Source organism: Habropoda laboriosa, unplaced genomic scaffold (genome assembly GCF_001263275.1).
Source record: "Habropoda laboriosa isolate 0110345459 unplaced genomic scaffold, ASM126327v1 scaffold38, whole genome shotgun sequence".
NCBI classification, from domain to species: Eukaryota; Metazoa; Arthropoda; class Insecta; order Hymenoptera; family Apidae; genus Habropoda; species Habropoda laboriosa.
Genome location: NW_017100163.1, coordinates 926,400 through 942,083, shown reverse-complemented (window position 1 = coordinate 942,083; position 15,684 = coordinate 926,400). Strand labels below are relative to the sequence as shown.

Sequence of the window (15,684 nt, the reverse complement as noted above, 5' to 3'; positions counted from 1 at the left end):
CTTCGTCTCATGATTCTACTACAGAAGCTCCACGTAAAAAGAGAAGGTTTGTTTTAAAGAAATATTCTTTAATTCTATAGAAAGCATTATTTTTTAAAGTAAAAGACATAAAGTGATTAAAATTTCTTACAGCCGATTGGAGCCATCTGGTGAAACAGATGAGTATCTTACAAAAGTCGAAGTTAAAATTAAAATACCAGAAGAATTAAAATTTGTGCTTATAGATGAGTCAGAAGTAATATTAAAACATCATAAATTGCCTGCCTTACCTGTGAAAAATGCAGTTGACAAAATTTTAGATGATTATGTGGAATCAAAATCATTAGGAAAAAATGACTCTGTCAGGTATGTATATCAGTAGTTTTCAAATAAGAATCTTTATTATTTCTTTATCATATTTTTCTTTATTTAATCACAATTTTTTAACACCAATTTTAACTTGCTTATTTTCAGGGAAAGTACATTAGAAATAACTAAAGGTATTCGTGAGTACTTCAATATTTCTTTAGGTTTACAGTTATTATATAAGTGGGAACGTCCACAGTTTATTCAGATTATGAATGAGAATCCTGAAACACTGCCCAGCCAACTATACGGTGCATTTCATTTATTAAGGCTATTTGGTACTATTTTTATTTATAATTTATAATAGTAGGATTACAAAACGCCGAAAATGTTGCGATTTAATGCTATTATTTTTCCAGTGAGACTTGGTGGAATGTTATCATATACTACTTTGGATGAAAGAAGCATACAACTATTACTATCTCATTTCCACGATTTTTTGCAATATTTACAGAAAAATAATACTGAACTTTTCAATCTTCAACAAGACTATGCAGACTCACCGCCAGATTATTACAGGAAATATGCCTAAGTTAGTATGAACGATTGGATACTTTTAATTAAATCAAGCAATACTGCCACATTTTGGTCGAGAATACTGAACGCGGCAGCTGCAATATTTGTTTAATAAAAATGTACATTAACGCAGTGTTAGAAGTAATTTCTTTTATAAGATAGGTTATTGTACAAATTTAAAAATTTTATAAATCGTGTATCGAATATTGTTTGACCAATTTCTAAATTGTTAACTTAGTTCTTTTAGTTTACTAAGTGTACAGAAAAATATAATACATTTTACAGTGTATACTTTAGTTTAGACCAAAATATTAATGAATGATACCTTTTATTTATTGTAAATATAATGTATTGCGATTTTACTAATTACAATTTTATACATATTTGGGAATACTCAACGGATAAGCATAAATTGTTTTTAATTATTACCATTCTACAAAATGCACATTTTTTACCTTTTTTAATATTTTAGTAATTACCATTTAAAATTATTTTAAATTACTGCAATTTTTAAATGATGTACATATTTACAATGAATTAAATGTATATAATTGATGTTCATATTAGAACGTGTAAATATATGATTTTATCGTTCTTTGAACGAGATTACTAATCACCGACAGCCTACTTAAATCGCAAAGAAATTCAGTGCTGCACAGTTGCAGCATAATGTGCAAATTCAATAATATGATCAAATCAAACATTCCCAGTATATGCAAATAGCTACTGTACATACGCATTCATTTACATTAGAATAACACAAATCTTACGTTATGTAAGACGTATTATTGTTCGAATATATATGGCAAAACTATTTGCAGTATAATTGCATTCGTTTAAATCGATAATTATTTTATCTTAAAAACATTATTTTACAATGATAAAACTAGGTTTGCGATGAACTTTCTTGTATTTATATAGGACCGGCAGTCGATAAGAGCACACGTATACGTGAAAATCGACGAGAGTTATATATACAGATAAATGCGTATACAAACGTATCATCTAGTCTACAAACATCGGGTCAGTCAGTCAGTGGCAAGAAAAAATGGCGGATGCCGAGTTGAACGTCGACAACCTGATACAAAGATTGTTGGAAGGTACGTGATAAAAAGGGAGCCTCTGTGAAAAGAAAGTGTGAAGTTATTCTCGGTAATTTCATCTACGGTTTGGTGTACAGTTGAACGAAAGTTTTCTCCGTAATACCCAGTGAAAATTGCTCGTTGGGAAGTCGCGCCGCGTACATCGAGTATATATACATTTCTTTCCAGCCAAAGGAAGATTAAATCGTGCGCGATCTACTTTATGACATCCGATATTTGTGCATAACGAGTCTACGAATGGTTTTCCTCGAGTTTCCCCGTTTGTCGAAAGTTTGTTTAACTCGCGGTCTGTAGATATTAAAGAGAGAGAAAAAAAAACGAAAAAAAGAAAAAGATATCGATCTTCCAGTGTTGCAGTCGTCGTAATTCTTTAGACATGCCAGACGTCTTCGGATTTATTCCGTACTTTTCTTTATTTTCTCAGAAGCGAAAACTATTTCCTTTTGTTTGTTCTCTTTTCTCATGCTACATGTCGGAACTCTTTGCGGTAAAGTATACCACACGCAGAAAGACCAGGTTCAGAAGAAAGCCAAGCTAAAAGATATTTTCTCGTCGGATTTTGTTGGTACGCAATAAGGAAACCACCCCACGTAGTTTTTTTCCGTTTTTTAGTTGCGTCTTTACCTGCCTCAAAGTCGTGCGTGAACGCTCGCCATGGTTTGCTTATGATTTACAATGTAAAGTGAAGTAGAAGCTAGATATAGTATTGTGGCACCTGCAACATCAAAGTTCTTCCAAGATATCATCTTTGTTCTCAGTCAACTGTATCATCATATTGATAATGTCCCATTAGCTTTCGTGATTTCAACACATTCAGTGTACATGAACATGGTTTTTTATGTTTTACTTGTGTTAAATTGGTAAATATACATAAAGTATTTAAACCAATAATTGCACATTTAATAGGGTAAAGCTTTTGGGACTATGTCTATATAACGATAACATTGAATTTGACTCACTCTCTTTGAATAACAGATCATATTTACATATAAAGGTACAATTTGTAACGACCCAATTTGCATGTAAAATATTGCTTGAATGCAAATTAGTTTACTTGCATGCTTGATATGATACTTGTCAGTGTTAATTTATGACCAAGCTTCTACAAGAATGTATACACCTACTTTTTATTTTCTCTCAGCTAATCAGCTGTCTTCTACAACAATAATATCACGTTTTTTCAAGATTTTACGACACTATTTGATGTATTTTCATGAATATGTTTTTAATGTCAATGTTTATGTTATCCTGGCATATGTTTCTCACAATGCATTCAGTTAATAAATGTACATTGCAACACTGACTTCGTTGAGCATTTTTGTTGTATCTTGTATGACGTACAAATATTGTACATCATTTGTTGTTAATGAAAAGGATTAATATATTTGACAAATAATTCATTATTTGGATAAGATATTTTCTTCTTTCAAGGGTTTCAAAAATAAATTTTTTATAATTAGAATGAAGATGCTAATGCTTGGTGAAGAGTAATTTTTTTTTTTATCTTTTCTGTGTGCCCTACTGTACTGTTGTATATTCTTTCGCTAAAATAATTTTTGTACCAGAGGTATTAGTCGTAATATGCAAATTGAGAACGTTGTTGAAATAAATCGTAATATTCCGCGACTAAAAAGCGGTCCAAACTTTCGTGTCTGATCAAATATAACGATGACGATGACTACGATTTTTTTTTATCATACTCCCTTTTCCGTAAATAACCGCAATATTAATAGACGTTGTTACTGACGTTATGCCGTTTCCGAAATTTCTGTCCTTCATTTCGGCACAGTAATTTCATCTGTTTTTTTTCCCTCTCCGCCATTAATCATGGTGCTTAAATACTCGTTGATGTGACCTTGCTGATATGCAGTTTTCCAATAACCACCATCGGCCCAGTTTATCCGCACCGTGAATTCCTTTATAGCTATAAATAATCCAGTGACACTAATACAAGGTAATCCGGAGAAGTAATTTGCGAACGAAATTTCTTATTTCTTTGCTCGTTCGTAATCGCTTTCATAACGTTTTCGTACGTTTACGTAGCCTGTATATTCATATATCACGATTGGCAGCGAATACATACACGTGACCAACCAGCTTCGAGCTTTTGTTTCCGAATGTTCCGTAAGTTTACGCTCGTATGGCGCATTATTCGAGCTCATGCAGCCACTTAATCCCTTCGAAGCATTATAACTACGGTGTGCGACAACCTTTTGTGTTCCCGATTATTGCATCAGAAGAAAACATATATTGCATCGCTTGATGTTTTTATGATCGAACCTCCTGTGTGGTAGCTCGCCCATCTTAAGAGTAAACCGTAGAAAACATTGTCGTTCGACAAAAATGATTTTTTCTTTATCGAAACATTTTTACAATTTATTTTCTAACATGTGATATATGAATAACGAACTTCGTTACTGGAGTCGATCAGAAACTATTTAGTTAGCAATGCAGGAACATGTCAGACCGTGACTATATACACACAACGAGAGAGAGAGAGAGAATCCGAACGAATAGGATAATCCGTCGAATCCGTGTAATAGTATTAACCCCTGTTCCCTCGTTCGAGAATCGGTTCTCGACAGTCAGACACCTTCATGCTCCAGCGTAGAGTTATGCTCGATGTACCTGTGACAAAACGACTCTCTGATGCCTCGCGATGCGTCCCGTGTCGAGAGAAACGGGACAGAAAATGCATTTAAACGTGCGAATTTTTGGGCGCAGTCCGAGGATGCCGGCCAGGAAAGACGGTGTTAATGTCGGAGGGCGAGGTGCGCGGCCTTTGCCTCAAGTCACGGGAGATTTTCCTTCAGCAGCCGATCCTGCTGGAGCTGGAGGCGCCACTTAAGATCTGCGGCGATATTCACGGCCAATACACCGACTTGTTACGGCTGTTCGAGTATGGCGGTTTCCCGCCCGAGGCGAACTACTTGTTCCTCGGAGACTACGTGGACAGGGGCAAGCAATCATTGGAAACGATATGCTTGTTACTCGCCTACAAGATCAAATACCCGGAGAACTTCTTTCTGTTGCGCGGCAATCACGAGTGCGCGAGCATAAACAGGATATACGGGTTCTACGACGAGTGCAAGAGACGGTACAACATCAAACTGTGGAAGACGTTTACCGATTGCTTCAACTGTTTACCGATCGCCGCGATCATCGATGAGAAGATATTCTGCTGTCATGGCGGCCTTAGTCCAGACCTACAGGTGATACTATGTCAATATCTCGCGAAGATTTTTTTTGGAAATTTTTCAGATATTCTTTTATTATATACGGTGGTTTGTTTTGAGGTAATTCTTCAGGTAAAGAATTAAAGAATAATTGCTTTACTTACAACTGAAGTTGGTAGTTGAACTACTATGATTGCATGTTTATATGTATAATTTTATAAGATTCGTAACGATCGTATGGGATTATAAAGAACAGAAAAAGATTAAAGATCGTAAGAAAGTGTTTATTTTACCCACGTTTTATGTGTTCGATAAGAGGCAAAGTTTTTCAAAGAGGAAGTCGTTCCTGTAACGTTGCGTGCGGAAGTATCGCGTTAAAATCGATACGACCTTAAAGAGTACCTCATAACGAGCTAAGTAACGTTGACCAATTTATAAAACGTGCGTAGTCAGTTTATGCTTCATTAAACGCTTCAAGAAGTAATTTTCAAAACTTTCCAAAGCGATTCTCACGTGATTTATATCTTCACGTGATAATATCTTCGAAAGATATTAAAGGCAACTTTAAAGCGGTATTTTCAAAACGTATTAAAATTTAAAACACGCCAAAGGTTGTTATTAAAAATAAGAAAATAACACGTATGTATTGTATATTTGAAACTCGATTATTTTTAAAACGATTTAAAGGTGCGATTGTTGTTCGCATATAATTGATAATTAACTTACATAATTGGACGTGACAAATTTAGGGACAATGGTAGAGCACCGAAGCGAATTTTAACTTTTATTTAAAAAGTGGAAATGTTAATTGGTCGGCATGCTTTAATACCATCGCCATTTAAAAATTGAACTCTATTAATTTTTACTGAGTTACTTTATTAATATGATTTATGTTAAAATTTTCAAGCGTTTCGTTTTTAATTGAAACGTACGTCCCGTCGCCCATTAGTTTACGAAAGAAAATTTAAAAAAGAACCTGTCGTTCGAAATATTGATTTTCTATTTTTATACTCGGCGTAAGATGTCAGAAGATTAATATCTTTATGGAGTAATCTATTGATTTTTTGCTTACTGCTTCCTTTTTTTAAATGTAACTTTTTAAGTAAAAATAATCAAATAATTAAAAAATTTTTAAAATATTGCAATCAAATTTTATTACATATTTTGCAATACCTCTTTCACTTTACTGGTTTAAAAAATTTGAAAATTATTTAAGTTGCTTTTTATCCCACAGAACATGGAACAAATCAAAAGAATAATGCGTCCGACAGATGTACCTGACACTGGCCTTCTCTGTGACCTTTTATGGTCAGATCCAGACAAAGATGTCCAGGTATACAATTTTTTCATCGAACAATTTAAACATTTATTATGAACATTTTAATTAATATCAATTTACATTATGGTCTTTGTCCTCCATGTTTTAGGGATGGGGTGAAAATGATAGAGGCGTATCTTTCACATTCGGCCCAGACGTGGTATCGAAATTCTTAAACCGGCATGATATGGACTTAATATGTAGAGCGCATCAAGTGGTCGAAGATGGCTACGAATTTTTCGCGAAAAGACAGTTGGTTACTCTGTTTTCTGCGCCGAATTATTGCGGAGAATTTGACAACGCTGGTGGAATGATGAGTGTTGATGAAACTCTGATGTGTAGTTTTCAGGTAAAGTTTGCAAATATATATACCGTGTGTATAATATGTACTGTGGATTTCTGAATCTAATTTTTATATATTACTCATGGTGTATGTGCAGATCTTAAAACCATCAGAGAAGAAAGCTAAGTACCAGTATATAAGTTTGAACACGGGTCAAGCTACGAGACCATCCACGCCGCAAAGGAATCCAGCCAAAAAGAAATGACAGCCTTGCACACGTCTCTTCCTTCATTTAAGGAAACTCGTCGACAAGGCGGCAAAATTTCTATTAAGGCGCGAACATTAAGAGCATAACATTGTACGATATGTTCTATCACTAACTAGCGGTTATGCCAAAACACATGAATAGCAAAAAAGAAAAAAGAAACAAAAAAACAAAAACAAAAAGGAACCGGTGAGACACGTAGTGGTGTTTGATCGTCAGGAATTATTTGTGATCGTTAAAGACTTTAAAAAAAGAAAGATACGGCAGTTTTAATTTTCTTCTTCTTCGCGTATGATTTAAATCTAGCACTTTAAGTAATTATTATTATGTTGACTGATTAGTGATTAAAATGGTAACCGTGTATTAAATAGATCCCGCCCGAGTGTGCTTGTTACGGAACGTTTAAAAAACAGACAAAAACGAAAAAATATTTCTGGCTTCGCTAATGCTTTCCGTGAGTGTTACGTTTCATGTTTCAGCATGACGACGTCAAGGGAAGCATGTGATATATTCACTACTTCCCTAATCACATCTTAAATAAGATAGTAATGATTAAAAAGGATCACTTCCGTGTTCTCTGGGAAATTATTTGCACATTATCTTCCAGAAACGGATGGTCCTGTTAATTGCCATTAGCGTTTACAAAAGGAATTTCAATATTCTCATTTTGACTATTTATTGCTTCCATGTTGAATGTTCAGTGTAATTATTACACATTGCTGATTAATTTCTAGTATTCCTCTTTAACAATAATTGCCATTGCTTTGCAACTGATTTAATTATTATTATCGTTTAACGAAACGCGCTGCATCATGTACATAGATATTTTTTCATTTCGCTCCATATATCTTTTTCTTTTTTTTCTTTTCACTTTGTTTACTAAGTCACATCCTAAATACATGTTTAAATACTTTAGTTTTCAGTATTCCAAAAGAACAACAGCACGTTCCAAGGTACGTTGTAGGAGTGTTAGATTGTTTATTCTCTACGAACGAAAGATCAGAGAAGAAAACAGAGAACCAGTATTTTTAAGACGATGATTCTATGCAGATTACTATTATCTCCCTTATTCGAATGACGTATGCTCTAATGAATGAAAAACAAGGGGATTAAAGGAGTTTAAAAATTATTTCAAATGCAAAATATACTTATTAAGATGTTGTATGTAAGAAGAAGAATCTCAGTCGCTGAGAGGTTTTAATCTTGCGATAAAATAGATGGAATTATAATATATTTAAACTACAGGATACCAAATCGTTGAAATGCAATTACACTTTTTATTGCATTAAAAAAGAAAGAACGATTACTCAGCTCAGATTGATTATCTGTTCTGAAAACATACTATTTCACTTTCAGATGTTTTGTCACTTTGTTTTTTCTCCAAATGTAACTTGATTCACGGGTCTGTAATTGATCTAAATGGAGCAATATGCAGCATTTAGTTATACTTAGCATGTGCTTGGATAACATAATATTTCATTTTCCTTTTTTTCCTTTATATTTCGTGAAGCATTTTTCTGTTACATCGTTTTAAGAGATGTACATTCTGCATTACTTATTATTTATCTTTTTCCTTCATTAAGTGCTTCAATAATAAAAGTAATTCACATAAATGGAAATTTAGAAAGTATCAGAAACGATTTGAATGCTGGCGTGCTTAGAAAGTAAGGATTTAAGACGATTTACGAAGAGTACATTAAAAAATGCAAAAAAAAAAAAACGATACACTATTTGAAAAATGTAAAAAAATGTGAAAAAAGAAAAGTACATTAGACTGCACTGTATCATTCAGAATAACTTATAGTTCCAGGAGTGAGAAAGCGTGGAAACGATCAACGTATTATCTGAAAGTGAAATAAATCGCACCGTTAGACGAGAAAATCGGCTAGCGCGTTTGTTTGTATGAATATTTCTAATTTATGTTTGTTAAAATTGTTATTTAAGCGGCAAGGATGAATCATTGTGAACTGTTTTCTATATTTGCGAAACAAATAGTCGAAACCGATTTATTATTATGAATTGTTGAACGGAAACAAAAAAATATGGACTACGAGCATATTTGACAAAGTTACGACAGTATATCGTTTGAAGTATTTACTCCTTTAGAGTTTAGGTAACCTCCACAAAAGTCACGTGATTTAAGCGAGCCGACTTGAAACGGCAAATTTCTTCCTTCCTCACACTTCCCTCCCACCCTTGATCAATTTTTCCCTAACCCGATATAAGTTTAATTGTAAAAGAAGCGGTTGTGATCCCCCGATATGCGTTTTGTCTGAGACTCGTAAATTATATACACAGATATTATATTTGTAAATGGCTGATCGGTCGTGATTCGACGATGCTCTATCAAATATGAGATGAAATGTAATACATACTACGAGTTGCGTGGACATAATCGACTATTGTCTATTGTTACATCGATCGAATCGCGACAGAACACGTCAATGCAATGACATCCTAAAGATGTAAAACTTTCAGATAATAAACATGCATATTGTTGTACAAACCTGTTCCTATTGTTTCAATATTTGCTTCTGGGTTAGGTGTCCTTGAATGTAGTTGATAGAGGTTGATAAAAGATAAAGAGAGAGAGAGAGCGATAAGATCGCGTGTATCGTATTGTTTCGAAAAAAAGAAGATTTATAGTAAAATTTGGGCAGTGTTTATTTTATTCGTTGACAGCACGAACGAATAGTACAATAAACAATGGTGGCGAGAAACGTTAATAAATAGAACTTCGTGGACGATGATACGCACTGTGAGAAAAGAAATAATCAGGCAATAGGTATCGAATGGTTGTTTAGGATACGATGTAAGTACTTTTTCACATCTTTTTTTTGTTATCTTTTTTCGTGACTTTATTTGGCTTTTTTCATCGCTTTTTTTCGTATCACGCGTTCCATGCGGGGCGACGCAGTCATCAGTAGGCGTGAGCTGCAAAAAGATCGATAAACCGATCAGGCACAAAAATCACATGATAAATAGAACAAGGTGAATGTAGCTTCGAGAGTTCTCAACGAACGAATCAATTGTTTCAAATTTGTACGGTTTCTTAAACACATGTTTTCGTCTACGTGCTTTTTAATTTAACGTTTCAAAAATGTGTACGTACAATATCTTTCGTAGAACTCTCGAAACGTGACACTAGGACACAATGAATGTACAAATAAGAATTAGAATATTTTTCAACAAGGGTGAAGGAAATGAGTATCTTTACACGGTAAGACAGAAGTGGTCGACACGGATCGTGTTTCCGGTGTCCGTCGATATCTAAAGCCTTTGTGTTAAATCCGAACATCCTCTGCAAACACAAACTATCGACGGGTCTATCAAACAGTAGTTATCGAGAAAATGTGGGAACAAGAGTTTTTTGTATCAAGAATTCGGGAGTTTCTGTTTGCAGGGCAACATGCCTCGATCTTCCGTTGGTATGTACACAATGTATATATACACATATATATATATATTAGTCAAATGAAATATACATAGAGGAGCGAGTCTCAAATAAAAAATGACCTATTAAAGAGGGCGTTGTAAATCCAGGCACGTAAGTGACGTATAAAATACAGACAAGATGTGCGGCGCTGTTTGGCAACAATTCTTCGTTGTTTAATTGGATGATTGTTTCGAATTTTAACGGATAAGTGGTTTATGATCTTATGATGACACGGTTAAGGTCGATAATACAGCTTCCTTTTGCTCGAGCAGCTCAAGTAGAACACGAGCTACTAAGTGTAATGTTTGTTTTGTTTAGACTTGAAACGTATTTTTTCTCTCTTTGTCGTATTAATGCTTGTTACGTTTAGCTGCGTGTTAATTGATAAAATACACCTCATCGTAGCCAGAAATATGTACAGCGGTATGACGTGATCGTTCCTCCTGATTATTTATTCACAGAATTAAACGAGTAAGGATAAGAGAGGGAGCAAAACACTTGGCCACATTTTAATCTTATCGCTCACTTTTTTTCTTAATATGTGGTACGTTTATTGTACCACGGGCGGGTAAAGTGAAATCGTGGAACTGGCTGCGAATAATAGTAGTATAAGTCTCCTGAAATACAACACACATATTCTAGTTGCACATCATTACTTTTGTTCGTTGAATTTGTAATTTTTTTTTTTTTTTTGAATTTATGAAATTTGTTTACACGTTTTTAACTGCAACTGTTTTTTGTCTCTTCAGTGTAAGCATGTATGCGAATTTTCTTTCTCGTAATCGATTTGAACGATAATTTTATGTACACGAATAAGTAGCAATTTTCAGAACCAGAATCGATCGATCGAGGCGCACGTGTACGGTAATATAGCATTGAGAAAATATAGTTTAGCAAGTGGGTGGCTTCGTATCAAGGTGAAGTCTGCTTCTGGCAAAACAATGCGCGAAGTCAGCGACACTATTACCTGAATTATCGAACGGGACACTGAGCAAAAGTTGCACGGTTCCATTTTTGATGACGCCATATATCTACGAGTTTTTTATACAGTTAAATGAAATTTGTTTATGTATTATTTTCTTATTACGACTCATTAAAGTCTAGAAATAAATATCGCTGCTATTTCGAGTATTGTTTTTATTATTTCGATATTTAAATAATTTTCTCACTTTTTTTAATCAACTGAATCTTTTTTATATAAGAGGATTTCTTCCCTTTTATGAAACATAACGTTACAAAGGAAAATTGATATGAATGAACAAAGAGAATACTAACACTTTGACGGAGGTATTATTACCGTGGCATTTCAGTTAACCGTGCACCGGAAGTGGTAATTCCGCCATGATGCTCGCTCGCGCCTTTATTGTATAATATAAAACCTGACCGCATTATCGATCTTAGCTTTTTGCTATTTAACAACCTGCATAATTTGCTTTCTTATAAATAAATCTTCGTTTATCATCTTAAAATTTCTTCTTGGAACACTTGAAGATCTACAAATGCCAACTAAAGCGACACAAATGATACTAAATAGATGTTCAATAATTTTTTCAGCTACGTTAAATAATTATTATTATGTAAGAATGAGCAACTGCTGCACAAGCGTCCTTGGTTATTTATAATAGCCGTGCTCTTGAATAAGTCATGGACATTATATCCCACGGCTAATAAAGGCGGTATTAACGAAGACAATAAATCGAATTTTGGAATTCGAGTAATAAAAATTGTAAAGTTTGGGTCATTGAGTTGCCGCGAATTTTGCACAGAAAATGTAAAAGACTATTCGAAATCCAAAAATATTGCAAAATATACTGTCCTAGTGCGTGTTAAAAGTGATTCAAAATAAGACGGTGTTAAATTTCAAATTTCAGAAAAATTTGGGTCGTTAAATTGCTTCGAATTTTGCATGTACAATCGAAAAAATCCGGAACGTATTAAAAATGATTTAAAACAGGACAGTGCGAAATTTTGAATTTCAGTAAAAGTTAGGTACCCGAAAGAACTCAAAATTAAACATCAATTTCCAAGGATATTGCAAATCATTAATAAATTTAAGACTAACAATATTTCATTAATATCTTCACGTTTTCTTCCGAAAAATACCGAACTCATAAAATCCACTAATGCTCGACTTTAAATGCATACCGTGCAACTTTCAATCAGTTAATCAGATGCAGTTAATCTTCGGTGGTGTTACTCTATACTGTATCCACTTTCAACAAAATTCCAATAATAAATCTTTTATGCAACGTTTGATTGTTGAATTCAAGCAAAGGCAGCGGTGACGTTGAATAATGCAGTTTTAATAGAGCCTGACGCGACAACGTAATCGTTAATCAATCGACGCCAAAAGGAAGAAACACTTGGCTCGATGTCGGAAGTCGTATCTGGCACGAGCAACCACGAATTTCGCGGTTCTTTCGAAGTGCCCGAGCCAGACGGTAAACAATCACACAGATAGTGCCAAATTTAATTCCATTTTATAATGTTGCATAACCTCGATGGAACGATGTGGAAGAGAAATTCGCTCTTGAAACGATCATAAATATCATAAATAACTGATAACGATACTACGTGTTCCTTTACCGAGAACTCTAACGTAGAGTACAGTAATTGACAAAAATTTTTAGACAGACGTTGTAACATTGTTCCGTTTAGTGTATTCCTCGCGATATTCTTGTATCAAGGCAGAAGTAGACAATGAGATTAATAACTGTCTAGAAATTTTTGAACAGCATTGCGTTCTCTTTGTTTTGCAACAAACCTCTTGCAAAACGCTCAAATTGCTGAAACTGTATGATTCAGTGAAGTTTGTTTGCAGGAATAAATTGAATAGGTGAGAAGGAAAATATTCCATTTGACTTTGTTTCGGAGAAATTGAAGAAACAGATATACTTAGCTGCTTGTTTAATCAAATTTTTTCTTGGGAATTGTTTTTAATTTAGCTGTAAATTTTCGACTGATCGAAAATAAGAGTGGAACCTTTTTCTTCACCCAATCAATTGGAGAGACCAATAATGATTTCATTCGTGACGTCCCGATCTCATTATAAGAAATTTTGAAGGGATTCTTTATATTGTATAGACAATTGCTCTTTATCTGAGAAAATTTGCAACTTTCACATGTCAGTACTCAAAATTGCTCGTTACAGTAAAATTAACAAACTCGGTAAAATAAAACGAAAAAAAGTGTATCAGCTGTAATCAGTACTGTGTTCACTCTGATGCTACAGTAATTCATTATAAAACCAAAAACTGCGAAAATTTGACACGAAGATTTGTCAACGATCAATTTTCCATTCGGTACCCTTCAAAGCTAAAGTGACCCAAAAATTGTCAATAATCAATTTTCCACTCGATACACTTCAAAGTTAAAGCGATCGATTCCAAGAACAAAGATTGCAAAAAATGCTAAAAAGAAGTTTTCAATGATCACTTCCTCCTAGTCAAGCAATTTGCCAATGCTAAAAATTGTCAATAGTCAATTTTCCACTCAGTACACTTCAAAACTTTGCAAAGATTGCGAAAACAAAATATATTCATCGATCAATTCTTCTCGATTAATTGTTTGCCATCGTTATCTTTCAATAGGCAAACCCTCAAGTGGACACTTCGTACGAACAATATACTTTAATCACGCTTTAACCACACCGAGTAGAACCGATGGAACAAAGGTCCAGATACGCCACTTTCTCAGACAAAGAGCGACCTTTTGTTCACGAAGCTATCGCTAATAATAAGATGAAGGGTCTACATACCGAAAGGCCTGATTGGATGTCGGCTCCACAGGTAGCTACGTTTAACAGGACTGAGATAGCTGTCCCTCAGATAGAACGGAGTGCTTCTCTGAGCGTAGCTCGGGATATAAGGAGCATAGCTAGGGTACCACCATGGGTCTCTAGTGAAAGCACTCATCGGTGCCATTGGTGATGGCTCGAGAAGGTCGAACAACGGCTTCTTGCGGAGCAAGGAGGGGAACGACGGTAAATAATCGTAATCGGTCACTAAGTTACCTGAAATGATAATCGATTATTGTTGCAGATTAACCGATAGTCTTCCTTGGTACCACGAATCTTTCTTCACTGTCCAAGGAGTACGAATACAAAATTAACTTAACACTCTGTAGGCAATTTGGCTCGTTGACGACCCAAGCAAAATTTAATTATTGTATTTCTTCGATATGAAGTTTTACTTTTATTTAAAAAAGTTTTAACGATTTCAGGTTTTTTCAAAGCCCAGAGCAGTGAAAAAATTAGACTTTGACATAGACGACTCCGTTTTGCCTACGAAGAGTTAATCTGGTAGTCCAAAAAAATGATGGAATTTGGTAATTAAAAGACAAGTCATATGTGACTCGATAATTATCAAACAATGTTCAAAAAATTGCTCGATGAAATCCTCGAAACGAGAAGATTAACAAGAATTTTCATTCCGCAATTCATTGTCTCAGAATTATGAGCACAAAGTTAACTTAACTGAATCATCCAAAATAATGACAAGTTATCTCTACTTTCCTTGCATTTAAATAACACTCTTAATTTAATTATTTTCACAAACATAGACTTCTAAGTTTTCTCTTATGATAGACGAAAGAGGAATTTTCTTCTACGATTGTGGTAAAGATGAACAGGAAGTTGTTTTTACTATTTTACTTTTAAATGAAACAATTAACTTACTACTCTAACCGAGGTGAACCTCGTAGTAAATAACAAAAAGTTAAGTATTAGTTAAAGTTCTATTCACATGGAAGATAAATAATGACGATTATCAGAAACTTTCCACTAAATCATTAAAATGAATAACTATTATTATCACACATGATTCAACTGAGTTTTTCGTTAAATTTACTTTTCCTTTTTGTCGATATTATTTTGTACTGAAATCTCCATACTCAAGAAAATAAATGAAACAAAATAAAATCTAAACTATCCGTGAACCCTCGCATGCACAAAATGCAGTAAAATTCTCTACAAGTGTCAGTCAGTTTGGATTCTACAAGTGTCAGTATAGATGGTCCTACGCCTATGTTATCTCGCTCGCTGTCGGTCAAGCGTGTAACGCTACACCACTCGGTTTCTTTTACGAGATTTCACGGCTCGACAATTCATAATAGAAAAATATTTACTTTTTTTCATCTGAAATTTTTTTTAACATGTTGGTGAGATTTTTCTGATGAAAATGAGATCAAACACGATATAATTTGAACAACATTTACTTATTAACACGTTCACTGTCTGGCGTGA

At 34.3% G+C, this 15,684-nt stretch overlaps 3 protein-coding genes across 4 annotated transcripts in view; 2 read left to right on the top strand and 1 right to left on the bottom strand.

The window, feature by feature from the left end:
- LOC108578512 (mortality factor 4-like protein 1) overlaps window positions 1-877 on the top strand; it is a 1,640-nt gene extending 763 nt beyond the window's left edge. The window contains 4 exon segments of the mRNA XM_017941864.1: window positions 1-46; window positions 133-345; window positions 454-623; window positions 705-877. The exon segment at window positions 1-46 is cut by the window's left edge and continues 30 nt beyond it. Of these exon segments, the coding sequence (XP_017797353.1) occupies window positions 1-46; window positions 133-345; window positions 454-623; window positions 705-877 (602 nt within the window).
- Window positions 878-1,891: 1,014 nt separating this feature from the next.
- On the top strand, window positions 1,892-7,400 carry LOC108578524 (serine/threonine-protein phosphatase PP1-beta catalytic subunit). Of its 2 annotated transcripts, XM_017941877.1 has the most exons (6): window positions 1,910-1,961; window positions 2,458-2,529; window positions 4,689-5,176; window positions 6,375-6,473; window positions 6,568-6,807; window positions 6,899-7,400. In XM_017941877.1, the coding sequence occupies exons 1-6, from the start codon at window positions 1,910-1,912 to the stop codon at window positions 7,004-7,006; spliced, it is 1,059 nt and encodes a 352-aa protein (XP_017797366.1). In that variant the 3' UTR covers window positions 7,007-7,400. The 2 variants fall into 2 exon arrangements, with proteins under 2 accessions (XP_017797367.1, XP_017797366.1); XM_017941878.1 differs by lacking the exon at window positions 2,458-2,529 and having other exon boundaries at window positions 1,892-1,961.
- Window positions 7,401-9,694: 2,294 nt separating this feature from the next.
- LOC108578525 overlaps window positions 9,695-15,684 on the bottom strand; it is a 33,942-nt gene continuing 27,952 nt past the window's right edge. Inside the window, 3 exon segments of the mRNA XM_017941879.1 lie at window positions 9,695-9,940; window positions 10,969-11,059; window positions 14,200-14,454. Coding sequence (XP_017797368.1) covers window positions 10,977-11,059; window positions 14,200-14,454 — 338 coding nt within the window. The 3' untranslated portion in view covers window positions 9,695-9,940; window positions 10,969-10,976.

Bases quoted from the DNA above. Each gene is read 5' to 3' on its own strand.
- LOC108578524 (XM_017941877.1), top strand. From the start codon at position 1,910: ATGGCGGATGCCGAGTTGAACGTCGACAACCTGATACAAAGATTGTTG. The intron at 1,962-2,457 runs GTACGTGATAAA...TTTGCGGTAAAG, and splicing joins GATACAAAGATTGTTGGAAG to TATACCACACGCAGAAAGAC. The intron at 6,474-6,567 runs GTATACAATTTT...TCCATGTTTTAG, and splicing joins ATCCAGACAAAGATGTCCAG to GGATGGGGTGAAAATGATAG.